General features: G+C 36.6%; 1 protein-coding gene across 3 annotated transcripts in view; it reads right to left on the reverse strand.

Moving 5' to 3' along the window:
- RBMS1 (RNA binding motif single stranded interacting protein 1) overlaps nucleotides 1-17,470 on the reverse strand; it is a 147,293-nt gene continuing 129,823 nt past the window's right edge. The window contains exons 7-15 of one of the 3 annotated variants that reach the window (XM_074910319.1): nucleotides 14,542-14,648; nucleotides 13,613-13,662; nucleotides 13,426-13,519; nucleotides 10,127-10,177; nucleotides 7,904-8,014; nucleotides 7,150-7,230; nucleotides 6,314-6,373; nucleotides 5,830-5,914; nucleotides 1-2,514 (exon numbers count right to left, since the gene is read on the reverse strand). In XM_074910319.1, coding sequence (XP_074766420.1) covers nucleotides 5,837-5,914; nucleotides 6,314-6,373; nucleotides 7,150-7,230; nucleotides 7,904-8,014; nucleotides 10,127-10,177; nucleotides 13,426-13,519; nucleotides 13,613-13,662; nucleotides 14,542-14,648 — 632 coding nt within the window. In that variant the 3' untranslated portion in view covers nucleotides 1-2,514; nucleotides 5,830-5,836. Of the gene's footprint in view, nucleotides 2,515-5,829; nucleotides 5,915-6,313; nucleotides 6,374-7,149; nucleotides 7,231-7,903; nucleotides 8,015-10,126; nucleotides 10,178-13,425; nucleotides 13,520-13,612; nucleotides 13,663-14,532; nucleotides 14,649-17,470 lie in introns of all 3 variants that reach the window. The other 2 variants (XM_074910321.1, XM_074910320.1) reach the window with 2 other exon arrangements.

Consider the following 17,470-nt stretch of genomic DNA (forward strand, 5'->3'; position numbering starts at 1 on the left):
TTTTCATTTTTTTGGATCTTTTTTATTCAAAAGTTTTCAAAGAAATAAAACAGAAAAAAGCTAACAATCTAATCAAATTTACAGTTCAAAAATGTCTTTTGGCGTTTAACAACAAGTCCTAGGAAACAAAACTACAGAGTTATCTTGAACCGGACAAATAAGTTACCACTGGCAAGTTTGTGGCACTAGTAAAACAAAAATAAAAAATTAACTCTCTTGATCATATAGATATCTCTATGAAAATCTTTTTTTTTTTTTTCAATCTGTACAAAAGGTCTTTCTTCATAAATTAATTTTTTATAATTTAATGGCTGTCTACTATGTGATGTTTAAGTAACTGATTATTTCTTTATGTACAGAGGTTAAATTTCCCAAATCTTACCCAGACAATGAGTATGGCACTTAGTTCAGACATTTCTGGCAGCAGCTCTTCCCTCCCTCTAACACAGCTATCATACTGCAGTTTTAATTAACGCAAAAATATCAAGTAGTGAGAGATCCAGGTTTGGAAAGATACCAGATACAGGCAAGGTGCTGCAGGAAGTCTGGACTTTTACAAAGCAGTAATATTCCAGGGAGCATAGAACCAATAATACCACAACTTTTTAAAAAAAGAAAAAACAAAAACACATTTCTTATGACTATGTATTTCACTAGAATCTACACTTCTCAGAGCAGCAATTTACTTTTGAAACTATGAAATGTCACCGACATCTATACTCCAATACTCACACAAAATTTAAAAACTAAAAAATACTTGAAAGAAACAACTGCTTAGGCCTAGCTCCCGAGCTAGGATGATTTGGTCTGTGGAAACAGGGAGGGCCAGCAACCTGTCCCAATACAAAAGGAAATAAACTTTGAGGTAGATAACTGATCATATACAGCTGACCAGAGAAGTACACAGTTTTGGAAGACAACTTAATTTATCATTTGATTTTAAACATATGCAATTGTAATAAAGAGCTTTAGTAGCAGTGAATTATCTAATATGTGAAGTACAAATAACTGTGTATTTATGAATCAGGAATTTCATAGTTTCAAAATTGGTTTTCTTTACACTTAACACTTGTAGTGATGATGTAAAGTGTGGCACTGCTTGGATCCAAGTCTTCCTTCATGCTTTTGTGTCCATACATCAATTAAAATTATAAAACCTAAATGCAAATGTACAAAAAAGGCACATTCTCCTAACCGCAAACTGGTCCGGCAAAAATAAAAAGTACAGAAGACGTAATGCTGAGACAAATCAGAATTATTGGTTACTGGCTCTTTGTTCTTTGGTAAAGTTACCTTTTAAAAGTGCCAAGTCTTTTTATTTTTATTTACCTACTATAGAGAGCTAGTACCCAATCAATTATGCTTCTACTTACATCTCAGCGTATGTTTGAAAACGAGTCTTTTAGCTTTTGCCATTTTGCTGTTATAGCAACTTTTCTGTTTGCAAAGTCTCAGCACAATCCTCATCCTAAAGCACTATCATTAGTATAAAGGAAGGACAAAAACATTCGGTGATATTCCCTCCCCAAACTCCCTACTCTACCTATGCTAAAACTAGAACATCAAGTTAGTTTCCGGAAAAAGGCAAAAAAAGATTTTACATTGCATCATACAGCAGAGTTCCTAAATCATTCAAACTACCAGAGGGAACTATTGGCATATGGCCTTACAAACAGTTTATCCTATTAAAATTTCCCCAGTCAGAAAATGTGTTTCACACAAAACATTTTTTCCCCTCTTGCATTTCACTACCTTACATATTATGTGAAAAATCATTAAAAACACTTACTACACATTAAAAAAGCCAAATTTTCAGCAATTTTTATTGACTACCTTTAAAAGCCCTATGCTGCTGTTTTACAAGGCATAATAGACCAGCTCATTTGGTCAAAGCATTCTACACCATTAGTTTGGACTACTTACTGAAACAGCTACAGCATTGAAAGATTTAAGGCAAATTGGAATTTATAGAAAAGGATAAGACACTTCACACTACATTAAAAGAAAAACAGAAAGCTAAAAGACCAGACACTATAACTGCAACACTGCACTAAAGCAACACTCACACACTGCAAGCACAGAACATCATCTTGGATGTTTTACTATTTTAAACTTCAGAAAACCCATTTCATACAATTAAAAAAACGAAAACAAAAACAAAATAAAAATAAACCAGAACACAAATTCTGTCATGCACGTGAATAAGTCTTCGTGGTCATCTGTGCATACCCAGAAATTTGAATATTTTTTTTTTTTGCGTCATAACACTTGATAAAAATTTTTTTCTTACTAAAATAAACCTGTTCATGGGAACAGCTACTAGATGAATTTAAGGTTTTTCTTATGCACCTTATAGAACTTATAGCAAAAATAGTTTTAGTTGATTTCATTATAAATAACATTTTCAAGAACCTGTGCAAAACTGTCAATAATTCCTAAAGCACAATTGATCAGTAAAATCCATGATTGTTTCAGCCTTTGCACCCTTCTCCAGGCCAGGTCAATGCTGGACATCTGTAACACAGAAAGGTCAGAGCTAGAGCAGAGTTACAATTGCATGCTTTCTTCCTAATGTAGCTGTCCATCAAACATGATTCATCATTTCCTATTCCAGACAGCTGTGAGAAGTGAATTTGAGTATAAATTTGAGCAATAGCACGGGTGGCACTACGGGTGCTTGGCCCTTCCCAGGATAAGGCTCTACGCCAGGATACAGCCTGTATTGTATTTTCCCTCTATCTCTAATACTTGTTCAGCGCACAAAGCTCCCACTGGGGAACCATGAGACTGCATTCAAAGCTATTCCCTTCTTTGTTGTTTTGTTATTGTTATTTCCTTTTAATTGGCCAAAAGTGGTGGAGTGTGTGAACTTACTCGTGTGGCATCTCCAAGGCTTTTGATCTCTGGGAAAGGAACACAACTTTCTTTTGGTGCAGCCTCAGGGAGGCTATGTACAACAGCTAATGCAGAGACAGCTACTGTGCCTCCATGACCGCCAATACTTAACAACAATTCAGGGCTCGTTGCATTTGAAGGAAGACTTCTCAATCCACTGTATTGGCTTATATTGCCATATGGGTTTTAAAAAAAACCAAACCAGCTAATGAAAAAAGTTTAGACAATTTTTGAATTTCTCAAGGTAAGGCAAAGTCTGGTATTTTAAGGCTTGTACATTTATAGGTGCATATATAATTACAATGTGGGGTTTTTTTCAAGTCCCTTTGACTATTTTCACATAGTAGCAACTTTTTGAAAAGAAGCTATAAAGTTATTAAATGTAGCCACCAAAGGAAAGATGCTGTGTATTTCTGATAGATTGCATCCGTTTGTGCAAATATGCTAGTTGTCATTTATGCCTTATTTATGGCAATATGTATACTGACTTTTAATAGGACATTCCCAAAAATGCTGCATGTGCATTTAGAAAGAAGCTTCAGTCTGACAACAGTAATGGACCCACAACAATTAAGAGACTACAGTGTTCCCTATATTTAAGGCAAAAAATAACTGTCAGTTCCCTCCCCCTCACCTGTCTAAAAAATGACAAGTACCAACATGTTCCAGGGACAGAAATACCAAATGCCATACTCTGAGGCTGAAATCAGCTGAGTAATATTAACCTTCGCCACATGCCCTCTGCCACAGCCACTGCTGACATAGATTCTGGACTCAAGCAGGTCCAGAAGAGGACACAAAGATGATCAGGGGCTGGAGCACCTCCCCTGTGAGTACACGCTGAGAGAGCTGGGGTTGTTCAGCCCAGAGAAGGCTCCAGGGAGACCTTATAGTGACCTTCCAGTACTTAAAGGGGGCTACAGGAAAGGTGGGGAGGGACTCTTCATTAGGGAGTGCAGGGATAGGATGAGGGGTAAGTTTCAAACTGACAGAGGGTAGGTTTAGATTAGATATAAGGAGAGTGAGGGCAGTGAGACACTGGAACAGATTGCCCACAGAAGTTATGTATGGCCACTCCCTGGAAGTTTTCAAGATCAGATTGGATGGGGCTCTGAGCATCCTGGTCTAATGGAAGTTGTCCCTATTCATGGCAGAGGGGCTGGAACTAGGTGATCTTCAAGGTCCCTTCCAATCCAAACAATCCTATGATTCTATGATTTCACTGGCTCTTACTGCATATAAATACAGATAACTGTGCTTCTCTGAAGAATAAAATACAGAGAGAAGTGGCACACAATGTTGCTTGGTATGCTACATGGAGTCATCATTACAAAACGTGTCTCGGGTGACAGCACATCTCATCCTTTCAGGAGAATAAACACTGCTCCTCCTGCCTGGCCCCAGTCTATGAGGAAGATACTGACAGGTTGGGAGAGAGAGGCAGGACGGGGAGATGACATGCAGGATTACGCTTCACTGTCTACCACAGTTCTCTATTGGTAAGGAGGTTTTACACACCCACAGGGAAGACTTAAGGCAAAACAAGTAAATCCTTGAAAAGCGGTTAACACCAGCCAAAAGCCTTGGCATGGGAAACGTGCAGGAGCCACGATTTTAACACTAGGAGATGGATAACGAGAAGAGTCTGTGGCTTTGCTTTCTCCCTGCTCTGGAAGCAAACCAAGGATGTGGGCTTTCTCTAGATGCCAGCATTTGGCCAGACTACAATAATAAACACAGGTCATATGTTGTGCTATGCAGACTGTGCCATCTGTTGGATGTGAGAAGTTTTCCCATTGGTTTATTTCCTTCTTTACATTCTTCGACATATAAGAAGTTGTTATGCCAATAATGGGGATGAGAGCAGTGTTGTCAAATAGCACAGCTGACCTGCAAAATCAAAGGTAGTGCCAAAATGTCTGTACTGTTAGATCTAGATTTCAGTGAGAATATCACACAATTAGAAATTCTTTGCACATAACTAATTAAGATTTTTTTGCATATCTAATAAATGCCACGAGGGCTGGAGAAAAGGCTTTCTAAGAGGGTCTTTAGCACATCATTGTAGCTGAATGGAATTTGTCAGTATAAGGTCTTACAAGATTTGATAAGAAAAATTGTGTAGTCAAGTTGCCTGGCTTACAAAGCACTCGGAAAAAGATGGGTTAAGGAAAAATTAACTTCCAGAATTTTAAGACATGGAAGATGGAGAAGGGAATGTAGTGCAAACAGTATGTTCAGGATGGCAATCTACAGAAAGCAAAAATTTTTCATGGAAGGAGTTTGGGTAAAGCTCACGATTGGTTAGTAAAGAAAGGCCATGCAAGCAAACCCAGAGAAAACCTGGAATAGGAAAGTAAAACCCTGGATTTAGAGCCAAAAAAGGATGTGGATTAAAAATCGACAAAATTCTGGACCAAACTGATTTTTCCTAGCATAAAGGATAAGAGGAAAGTCTTCAGGAGAAAAGGTCAGCAAGGATTTCTACCAGACCACCCCCCTGCCTGTGGCCTGTCAGCTGCAAAGCTGCTTTGAAATCTTACATGTACCACAGAAGCAGAGGATATTACACGCATAAATACATTTCCCTTTAGCATTGTGATTCTTGTATATTTGCACTAATTCATTGTTATTCTTGTATACAGCATGCTGCAAGATGACCAAATTAAAATCCAACATAATCCAGTTATGCTATAGAGAAATTATTAACACGCTACTACTCATAATTCATTAAATCCTGGAACCTGTGCTTTCTTTCCTGGCTTCTAACTCTGGCCAAGTTCAAGTTAACTTCACTGCCTGCATCCAGATATTATCAGTGTTATTTATATTACATTAAAAAATCCCAATTAATATTTCAATACAGAGTACTGTAAGTTATGAAATAAGATAGATGTGATTTCACATCTTTCATGTGACAAGATGAGCCCCTACCTCACAGTTACTTATTTTGCTGATACGTATATGGAGAATGGTCACTGGACGTCTCTACTGTAACCTGTTGTTGAGCACTTGCTTCCTGCAAATAAAAAGGAAGACATGAGACACAAAGTCAGCATTATCTGCAATCTGTATTTCCAAGTGACTCATGCAATTAACAGTCTTCAAAATGTTTCTAACATTTCTCAAGTAGTGTATTCCAAATTTGAGGTGTTAACTTTGCACCGATTTACATTTCAGCAAACAGAGGAATAAAATGATTATGCAAAACCTTGTATCTCCTCAGTTGCTTTGATGATAATTAAAAAAACCCCAAAGTCTTTGACATTGTAGACATAAATACAAAAATGGAGCAAATAACTGCTAGTATATGTTCTATCTGCAAGTTCAAAAGAGCATTCTGTCCCTTTCCTTTTGAGGGGCAGTGAGAAGAATAAGATCTACTCACCACATGTACAAACACTATTGCTTTGAGTACCATGGTGTGACGGGCACTAGGCAATACAAAGAATTGTAGTTGGGACTTTGCACACAGACCCTCCAGAAACCAGAGAATTAATTCAGCTGATAGTGCTCCAGCAGCCAGTGCAATCAGCTAACTACCAAAAGTCCTTCTCCAACCCACCATGGCAGGATGCATAAACTGAACCAAATAAGTTCTGGAGTTTCTGGACAAATAGATTTTGGAATGAAATGTTTTTTTCTTACAGGCCCTGCAAGAGACTCTCTAGCACTCATTCTGAATACAAAGGCTTCAACATACCTTGTCTAGCTCCTTTGTTAACAAAGTACTGACCTATGAAAGGGCATAAGGTAAGTCAAAACAGTAGACAAACTATTGTCTACCATTTGGTTATACTCTTCAATTGGACTTGCAAAGGGCTTTATTAGGCAAATATGCACAGTATCCTGAGATGCCAGGGTAAAATCAGGATTCTTTGCAAAAAGTTACAATCATGGTCCATTGGCAGAGAAGTTTGCTCACAGGAAAACCAAATGGAACATCAAAAGTAACATGGCTTGTTCCTACTGGAAATTAGGTTTCACAAAACACAAAGTTTGTCTGAGGTATGCTCATATGGAAGACTGCTCCAAGTACTGTTCTGTTACAAGTACAGGTTATTCTTTGTTATAATATTAGTTACATTAGTTAAGAATAATGACACTTTATAGTTTTAATATACACTGTATTGTCAGTACTTTCATGTTTACAATGTTAGGCTTTAAATGATAGCTTTCCCACTATATTAAAAAAAAAAAAATCTAGTATCATATTCATGTCTCTCATCTCCGGTCTTTATAAAATATACTGACCTCAACAGGAACCGCTGCTGTCTGGACATGTGTATACTGGGGTATGTAGGCTCCTTGCATAGCTGTTGTGGCTGGCATGTACTAGAAAGACAGAGTTCAGTTTGGGTAAAGCCCAATGTAAATTTAAGAGTATTCAAATTACCTGTCATGACAGCATTATTTAATAGATATTGACTGTTTTCCTAAAAGAATATACACAAGAGAAAGACTTCTGTGTTTGAAATCAATAGGCTTTCCAGAAAAGTGAGACACCTGTTTTGAAAAAAACTTCAAATTTAGACTTCAAAGACTAGATAAAGGACTCTTCCTTCTCTGTTAATTCTGATCATCATCTTTTCTTTTTTTAATTCTATCTGCTCAGAAAAGAAGGGTCTTTCAGTTTAGAAGCTAGCCTGTATCTCCTCTTCTGGTTTATTTTCTGTTCTGCGCTTTGTATTACTTTCTGCAACTTTTGAAGAGTAAAAACAACTACTTTTTCTTTTTTGATACAACCCTGGAGTTACCTCCTGGGTTCCTTTCATTTGCTTTGATATATTTTTATTTATTAATTTCCAATTTCTGATCAGCTAATAGACTGAATAAAAACTTCTGAATATGATTTAAAAATGGAGACAGTTCTTAATACTTTATCGGATGAAAGACTACTTAAAAGGATGATTTTTTTCCTACATGCAAGCTACACATGCATACTGTGATCTACACACGGTATTTTCTACTTGTTTTAACGTATATTTTGTATTGAATTGCTACATACTGTTCCAGTACTGCCTAATGAAAGGTGACTCATCTGCTGTGTCAGAGGGCTTATCATCGATGCAGGCTGTAGTGACATGGTGTGGTCCATGGAGGGAGTCAGTACAGCACCCTATTAAAACAGAGCAAGAGAAATGGTTGCAGCAACACGCAGATTTTAACTACATTTTTGATTTCAGAGTCTATGAATGGGCTTCCAAGGGGATATACCACAAGAACTCTCTTTAAGCCCAGGCACTGACTCAGGAAGCAGGTCTGGGGCATTCTGAATATTCTACTCGAGCAGATGCGTTTTGCACAGTTTGCTAATAGGGCAAGAACTGCAATGACTTCCTATCAAATGCACAACTGATGTACAATGCACTTGAGACACCTGCTGAAAAAACTCTGTAAAGTATGAGTTGAACCAGATCCTAATTTTAAAGCAAAAATCTTCACACCTTACCAGGTACAGATTCACTTAGCTTACATTTTGGAATTTCAGGCTTTAGGAAGAAACTTTTATCTCATCTTTAGGAATGGAGGCTTTGGAGGAACACTTGTGTTAGGAGAATTCTATTTGTCACATGCTATGTTCACACACAAGGCAGCTGCCCTACTTCGTGGCTGGTTTTGTTAGCACACGCATTTAAGAGTGGGTTAGCAATGCTGATTCTTTGTCCAAATACTAGTTAGTGTGATGACCTTTCTATCACTCCTGTAACATTTTGTTAACTTCATTAAAAGTGCATGTCAAATTTTTAAACACTTGAGATTGCTAAACAAGGAGGGCACACTCGTAACATTTTCAGAGTAATCTGAAATGGAGGGTTATCAACAAACTTAATTTTACCAATCATGTTCTACAAAAACACATTTCTAAATACTTTGTATGACTTATGCTTGCAGATGTGTTGATTAAAATTGATGGAGGCTCAAAATGAACAGAAATAATTGCAGTGTACTGAAAGCCATTATTTTGAATCAATAACTAATCCTTAAAAAGAAAAAAATAAAAGAAAAAAAGACGCACATAGTTGGAAAAACAACCATGTGATCAGTGTAGATGAAATGAGTCACAGGCACATCAAACACTAAAAGAATTTCCTGTCTGTAGACTGCAGGCTTCTCTGCAAAGCAAATGAGCAAGACAGCACCAGTCTTTGCAAAGACCAAAACTGTCAGGAATCTCAATCTTTATTTTCAACTGTGAAATCTCATCTTGTATACCTGTGAACCTTACAGCATTAGATCAACTTGAGTCTTTCACGGCATGATTTGCAAGATGTTTTTTTAAATGAAAATCTGTGTTGATAAAGTTAAAACCTGGTGTGTGTGTGTGTGTGTTTAACATCAAAAAACACAAATACAACAGCAATTGAGTGTGTGAGAGGGTGCTCTGGTTCAGTATTCACCTGCTCTGCATGCAGGAGAAGAAAATGTTCTGCCAAGATGATTTACATTCTATAATCTGCATGGAGAGGTTAAAGTCAAGACAATATCCTTTCTATATCTGGAAACAGACTTGTTTGTTAACTACAGGAGTGCATATATTAAAGCGCCTGTTATTATTTGTAATGTTCCTAATAAGTCTCAGATATAATGGTACTTAATTGGCAAATGACATAGATAAGAAGAAAAATATCATGGGAGAGTATAGATTAGAATGCCTGACAGTTTGGTACAGAGGCCACAGACAGAAGTGTAGGGAGACTAGCATTACTCATGAGTGGTGAAGCCAGAACAAGTTATGCAGGTTTCTTCAAGTGCGTGCCCATAATATCATTTATATCACTACAACCATTTGTCTTTCACAGATTATCCAATCTGAACTATTCTAGACCCATTCTAAAACCTGGGGTCTTCAATTCCAGCTCCTGATAGGTAAATACTATGTAAAACATTGGTACTTGCAAAGTACTTTTTATTTAAATTAAAAAAAACAAAAACAAAAACAAAAACAAAAAACAAAAACCACCAATGTTTCTTCAGGATGCTGATTTGGTAACTAATTGTCCTCATCACCTTGATAACCTGAAGATGGCTTTCTTTTTTTTCATAATAAAATGAGGCCCCAACCCAATTTATTATCTTTGTTTCTCTATTTATTTTGATCCATTATTTAATCATTATGTCATTGTCAAATCTCTAGAAATAACTAGGCAGGAATTGACCTGTTTCCTGTTGTTTAAAAGTATGTAAAGAGTTTATACAATCAGTAAGACAATGAAGCATAAAAACTTACTGGGTGCTGCATTATATATGGTTGAGGCTGCATCCAAGAAGGACTCTGAACCTAGAACAAAATCAGTATTTTATTTTTTGTTTTAGTCATTCTTTTCCTGAATACTCCAACTGAGATACAGTAATAAAATAAAAAATCATGTTAACATGCTCCCTGCCTTATTTATTCACTTTTTAATGTGATTAGCCACTCTGTGGAGCAACACTGATTTCTATGAAAAGTGTATTTATTGTACCTGTAAATCAGAAACAAGATTTGAAGACAATATACCATGTACACCTTTCAGAACAGTATACTGTGTTTTTAGTGCAGGTCTCAAACTTTGTCAAGTACACTGAAAGCGTTCAAACGGATGCACGAGAAATTTCTGCTGTGTTGAAAAAGAAGGCATCTTCTGTCTTTGAAATTCCTTTGGGGAAAAATAATTGGGACCTCAGAAAGTACAGCATCATTTGCCTTCTAGTATGATCAGAATAAAATACATTATTGGATTTTCACAAGGGAAAAAGAAACCAGGAATTCTGTTAGAATCTTGTTTCAGGAACAAGGAGAAGATTTAGGAGAACTGTTCTCTAAGACATTGTGGTATGTTATTTCCAAAGCACAGGAAGAGAAGCTTCTTGTGAGCATTCCTGCTCTTGCAACTAGCATGTTTTCTCTCTAAAACCACTGACTACACCCAAATACTTAAATTAAGGTAGGATGCCTAACTTTGCAAGTCAAGGTAAATCAAAAAGATTAAAAGGTAAACTAGTGGGTTATATGGTTATCTTAGTTAAAAAGAGATGGTTGCATCAGCTCTTTGAAAAAGTGTGCTGCAAGAAACCTTAAAGGTAAGAATGAAAATGTTTCCTCCCCATCTCCTATAGGTACGTAGGATAAGGTGGGATTCTGACCTGCACCACACATACAGAACTGACTCACCACTGCTGCTGGACATATAAAGCCCCTTAAACACCTCTACCCTCAATCCCACAGTCCTGTGAACAGGACAACTAGACAGACAGTCTTGAAAAAAATTCAGGTGAGGTATTTTCTGCAAGGTGGAAATATTTCTTCCCTCCTTTTGGTACTGATTTTCAAATCAGAGCAGTATTCTTTTTCAGTCAGTAAAAGAGCAAACAGGAGTTCAAAAATGGAAAACCCTTGAACCCTCCCTTTCCTCAGGCAAAAGCTTAATGGCAAAAATACTGGTACAGCTTGACTAAAGCTTTGGCTAATTTAGTCATACTATGATAGTAACCAGCTTAGTACTGTCATTTGGGTATACAGGAGTTGCAGAAACAAAACACTAGCCAAAACTTCATTAAATTTGTTTACCTTCAATAAGAATAAATCTAGGAACAGGTTATGCCATGCCTCAAAGAAAAAATAAATAAATCATGCTCTTGTGATACATCCTGTTGTGTAGATGACAGAATGCTGCAGGTTTCAGTGAGAAGGGATCAGTAATGAAGATGTAACTAATAATCAAATTGTGAAACTCTTCTGGCCAAGAACCTTCTTCCTCCCCAATACAGAATACTTAATTTTCAATTCCTGTTACTGTGGTACTTTAAATATAATGATGTTAATAACTCCATCCACAAAAATTTCAGCTCCATGCCATGTATATTGAAATACTGGCAACAACATTTCTAGACTTGTATTGCATTGTGGTCTGCCTATCTCAATAAGACCAGAAAAGTGACACCATATTCCCAAGAAGTATATTTCCATGCCAACTTCCAACTTTTACTTGGATTCTGAATATCTGAGAGTCTTATACTGATAAATAATTTATATTTTAATAAAGAATAGCAGCTAATTCCACTGGAATATTTTTCTGGGCAAGAACTTGCTGTAATTTTTGAGGTATTGTACAACGCAGAATGATTCAATATACTAAAAAATACAGTACTAGCACTGTCTGCTGAGAGCAAATATTGGTGGTGCATAAGTCACCTCAGAAATTGATATAAAATTAATCCAGCTGCCCTTTACCCCAGTGTACACTGTTTTACCTCCTACATAACACTGCTGGCACAAGAAGGCATTAGACCTCCAAACTAGTATTAGACAATTCTTCCTCATTCTTCTCAACTAGAATGAAAGGGTATGTGGAAATTTCTGCAAGGGAATACTAACCAAATGGCCCACAGTGCCTCCATTAGCCTTCCATATGCCTTCTATATTCATTCGCACTCACAGTAAGCTAGAAAACTCAGCACGTCTCTCTCACTAAAAAGCAAATGGCATCTTCTCCTTCCCCTGGTGTGCAGAGATAAGAATTTTCAAAATTTAACTGGTTTTATGACCTGAATCACTGATGTTTACTTTGTTTGTGTGTTAAACAGTCAAATGTCAGAATAGGTGATCATGTAACTTACACTGGGATAACTGGCATGTCTCAAGTGGTAATTACAGAGCATACATACTAGTATGACACCACCATACTAGTTGCATTAAATGCAAGCTGTTTGTAGACTGAAATGTACGATGCCCTAAAATTAAGCATTCCTAAGATTTAAATCAAAGTACAAAAACTGTTCCACATCATTCCTCAGAATGTTGAAATGTTTGTCAATATCCCTTAGTGGAGACTCAAGATGACACCTATCAAAATTCCTTTTCAGGAAACTCTGTACTGAGCTCTAAATACAAAAAAAATGCGCATAATTCATGTTTTAATTTATTGTTCAAAATAAAGTAACTTTGAGGTTAGAAACACAGTTCCAGACTATTAAATGGTTTGATATAAAAACACTGAATTTGAATGCTGATGTAATTTGAACTCTGAACTCTTTTAAAAATTTCCTTCTCTAATGTTAAGCAAGTTTCTGTACCCTTATTAGCACAACTATGTAACACATTATTGTTGGGTTTTGGAGGGGTTTTTTTGCACTAAACAATCTGGAAAAAATTTCAAAAAGAATGAAGAAATATCTCTAAATACAATTTATCTAAATCTATAAGGTTTTAAATAAAGAATCATTCCTTTAAAGACACATTATTAAAAGAACTTGACCAAGAGAAAATGAAAAATCATACGTGAAATGCAGAAGTGGTTACAAATACCTTTAGCCATCAGCACAAGTTAGAGACTTTGTTTTGCAAGACACCACATATCTCATTACACTGCCGTGCTTCCTGAAACAAACACACTCTTAGTTTAAGATATTTTCATGCTGTACAGCATGAAGAGGCCACTTCATTAAAATGAAGAATTATTGGAGAATTCATAAAACCAAATGAAGCAACTGATAAATAAACACAAGCTCCAATGAACCATTTCAAGCTACTAAGTTCTATATACAAACCTGGTATGTGGAAACTGGAGATGCAATATATGGCGTAATAGATGTCTGAGTGATCATTCTGTTTGCTGTAATACTGTAGGGTGACGGATAAAATCTACAAAATACGGAAATATTTGTTAAATGCCGTTTCTGTGCATTTTTCATAATGCAAACAATTTTTTTCTTATTGTGCCATTATTTAACATACCCATTCTGTAAAGCAGCTGTGGTTGGATCATAAGTGAGTGTCATTCCAGCCTGTAAAAAAAAAAAAAAAGAAGTGGAAAAAAAGAGTTAACAAAATTCATTGTGATTGTAAATTATTTCTCTTACTCTTTCTTTAGTTGTATTATCTTTAACTGAAAATTTGTACTGAAATAATTTAGTACTATGTTAGGGAAAGGTTAATTGACAGCAATAATTACATAGTGAAGAGAGCCAGTGATATTGGCTATGACTACAAATTTCCAAGTTCCCAGCATGAGGAACAATCTATGAAATACCAGCTCAATGAACATGTGTGTGTTTGAGAGGCAAGACATGGAGATGATTATGCTAGGGCGTTGCCTACAATATATTAACTACAAGAATGAATGGGGAGTCCTGTTTTTCAGAAGACACATTTGAACTTTCTCGTCTCATATAAATGAGGTGTCTAGGCTTGCTAACCACAGTAAGCCTATGAAACTATTATCTTGAACATTAAAGATTAAAAAAGCTGTGACTAAAAAAAAAAATTAACGCTGCTCTTCATTGGTACTATTTTAATCCATGAAAGTGATGTGCACTTCAGTGCTGCATAAATTAAAGGATTATTTACTACATGTAAATAAAGCTATGTTTCAGGTAGTTTTATAATATGCAAAATCTCTCAGGCATATTTCTGACCAAGTTGAAGGAGATTTTATTGTTCACTTTAACGAGGTAGGATTTAGTGTTTTGCACTTTGCCTTTTTTCTTCTTAAGACAGACAGACTTAAGTATTTCATAGAGTTGCAAACTGTCAGGTAAGAGTTGCCTGCACATTTTTAATACGCCAAAAAGCCAAGCCAAGAAGTCTCAATGCCTATCATTTTCATAAGTATTCATTACTGTACACCCACACTAAAGCTTGAAGAGAGGACTTACAAGTCTCACCTCGCCTTCTCTGTGCCATGCTCTTCCATTCTGTATATATTTATTCTGATTCTGTCTCTTTTTCTGTCCTCCGTCGGCAAACTTGCACAATAAAGGTTCTGCAGGAACTGAGAAGAAAGAAGAAATCTAAGAAACATTCATATACAGGTGTTCAGTGCTCCACACGAGGCATGGTTTTTTAAGTTATATTCTCAGTATGACAGTTAAATAACATGGACTCATACTACAGCATCAATGACTGTTCTGAATAGCAGAAAGATAGCTGCCATACACAAAGAGAGGATCTGGAATCCCTTATATTTTTGATTCTAAACCACTGCTCTAAAACCTGTTGGAAAGAAACATGGTCTGTATATCCTGAGTATGTGTCTGTTGGTCTGCAGGCGAATAAGAACTGCCATCTGACTTCTGAGCTTTGTCTCTTATGAGGTACATCTAAGGAAGGTGGAGAATAAATCTGGCCAAAAGCTTTTAACATACTCCCTGCCCCCCTTGGAGGTTTCAGTCCCTAAACTTAAACTGCTCTGTTCATCCAGAATAGCTGGCACAGTACATCCACTTTCTCCAAGTGACAGGGTGGAGTGGGCTTCACCTCCTGCCACCTTGCACTGAAAAAATGCCACAACTACCCATTTCCTTTTTATCTCCTCTCTATAAAGAGCACAAAATGCAACCAGAAATTCTTCAAGAATTTTCTTTTATCTTGTTTTTTGCATAATGTCATGAAACAGTATTGCTATACTTTTACTTTTCCGTGACGTAATCCTGACCATTACTTCAATTTTTTTATGTCAAAATTGAAGCAATGAAAAAGAATAGTTTGCGTAGTATCCTTTCCCTGTTACTAGCTTAAACTGCACTAGTTTCTGAGTACCTATGGCTGAAGCACAGCTCTGCTACATCATACCACACCCTCCCTAATCACAGGGTGGAAGCACAGTTATGATTTGGATGTGAACATTTCTCTGCCAGTAATTCCTCACACATGAGCTGTCTAAGCTTTACCATGACACTCCTCCAGTCGTTCTCTGTTTGGAAACACCTTCATGAGACATGGCTGGATCTGAAAACATGCAAGTTTCCAAATGCAGAGTAAACACATGGGGTGGGAGGGCCACCTGCAAAAAGCCAACCCCAAGAAAAATTTTAGCATATCTATATCATGCAACAAAATCTATTAGTATAACCATGGACAGTGCTGATGCGCTGATGTGCTCTTCACTCTGTTTGCATTTACAAAAGATGATTGGTATCAAAAACCCCAGACACTTACAACCTGGAAAACAGCTTGACTTTTAAAACTCTGGCACAAAACTAGCACTAATGGCCAAGTTATCCCAAGCTTTAGATGGCATAACCTAAAACACTAGCTCTGGCTCTACTTGTGGAAAATACCCACTTCCTGCATGACACATCTTTTCACAGCATTCTCTCTAAAAGATGGATGGACTGGGAGGCAGAACTGGTATGTGGTTCCCTATCTCATCTCCAACACTGACCACACATCCATCAGAGATTTGTACCTCTCTTACCTGTGCATGGTTATTCAGCAGACAAATAACCTTAACACCAAAGTGCCAGACTTTAATACTAAACATGACAACTGAATTAATTTAAAATGTATTATCTTACAGAGAATGGTAATTAAAACCCTATAATCATAAAAAAACCAGGGAGTTAGGCTGGACACTGGAAGAAGTATTGGAGACCTATGGACAGCGGAGTAAACGCACAAGGAAATAACAGAAACCCTAAAGGTAGGAGACTGAAACTGGAGAAAATTGTCCTCAAAATCGTGCATTTCTGAGGGGATTTTTGGCATTCCCAGATTTTCTTTGGGGTCTTCGATCATGAGAAGCAACTTCTGCCTTGGCATATTTGGGGGAAAAAAGCTACTATATCAATATGCTGATGGATAATTTGATGTTACTTTATAAAAGCTAGATCCCAATAACCTTGGTCATATTACTCAGCATGTTGAAATAAGAGAAGTTAATCTCAGAAGATGTTAGTCAATATGGGTAATTGTCAGGTTCTGGTCTGAAATTATTTTGACTCTGATTTTACACCGTGGGGACACACACACCCACACCCCCCCCCTCTATCAGAAAGGGAACACTGAGGTCCAAATACTGGTTAACTGCCTTAAATGAAAAAAACCCTCTTCCCCAAGCTGAGTATCTCTGGCTACTTATAAATTAGTTCAAAGCATCTAGTATTGTGGGAAGCATTATGACTTCCAAAATACACACTGTAAACTTCTGGATGAGGTCAAAAGAAACTCGCATGAGAACAGCTTATAAAGACATCAGAAAATACCTAAAGGTTTCTAGCCCTTTGATTCTGTATTACAGCACTCACAGGTACTAAATACTTTAAATAAAGCTGCATTATGCTTTCATTAAAAGTCCTCATAGTGAATTGTACAAAACTTTTCTGAAAGCATTATTTGTGCTTACATTTCCCATCATTGTTTCAAGATAAAGATTTTATTATTTTTTTTTTTTACAGAAAGATCAGAGTAAACTTGTCCAACTGTTCAAATAAAATGTTAATTAAAATCTATTTTAAGAATAAATATTATTTTTCTGTCAATAAATAACTGAAAACAGCTAAAATGTAAATGATGAAATATCCTCGGTGGTACACTGGCAACACTCTCCTGACAAATTTGAAGAGGAAGAAAAAATGGAACAAAAATTATCAACATGTATTGGATTTTGCATATATAATATCCAAAACCTGTTGCAATGAAAAAAAAAAAAAAAAAAGGCATTAAAATTTGTGATTTGCCAGAAGTTGGTGCTCCATCTTACTGAAGACAGACCCGGTCATGAGAACCCTTGTTTTTCTGACCTTGCAGCTTCTCTTGCTCCTTGCTGTGTCCATAAATGAAGCCAAATGCTGTGGAAACTCCAACTCACATTAA

The sequence above is a fragment of the Athene noctua genome, chromosome 7 (assembly GCF_965140245.1).
Source record: "Athene noctua chromosome 7, bAthNoc1.hap1.1, whole genome shotgun sequence".
Classification (NCBI taxonomy): Eukaryota; Metazoa; Chordata; class Aves; order Strigiformes; family Strigidae; genus Athene; species Athene noctua.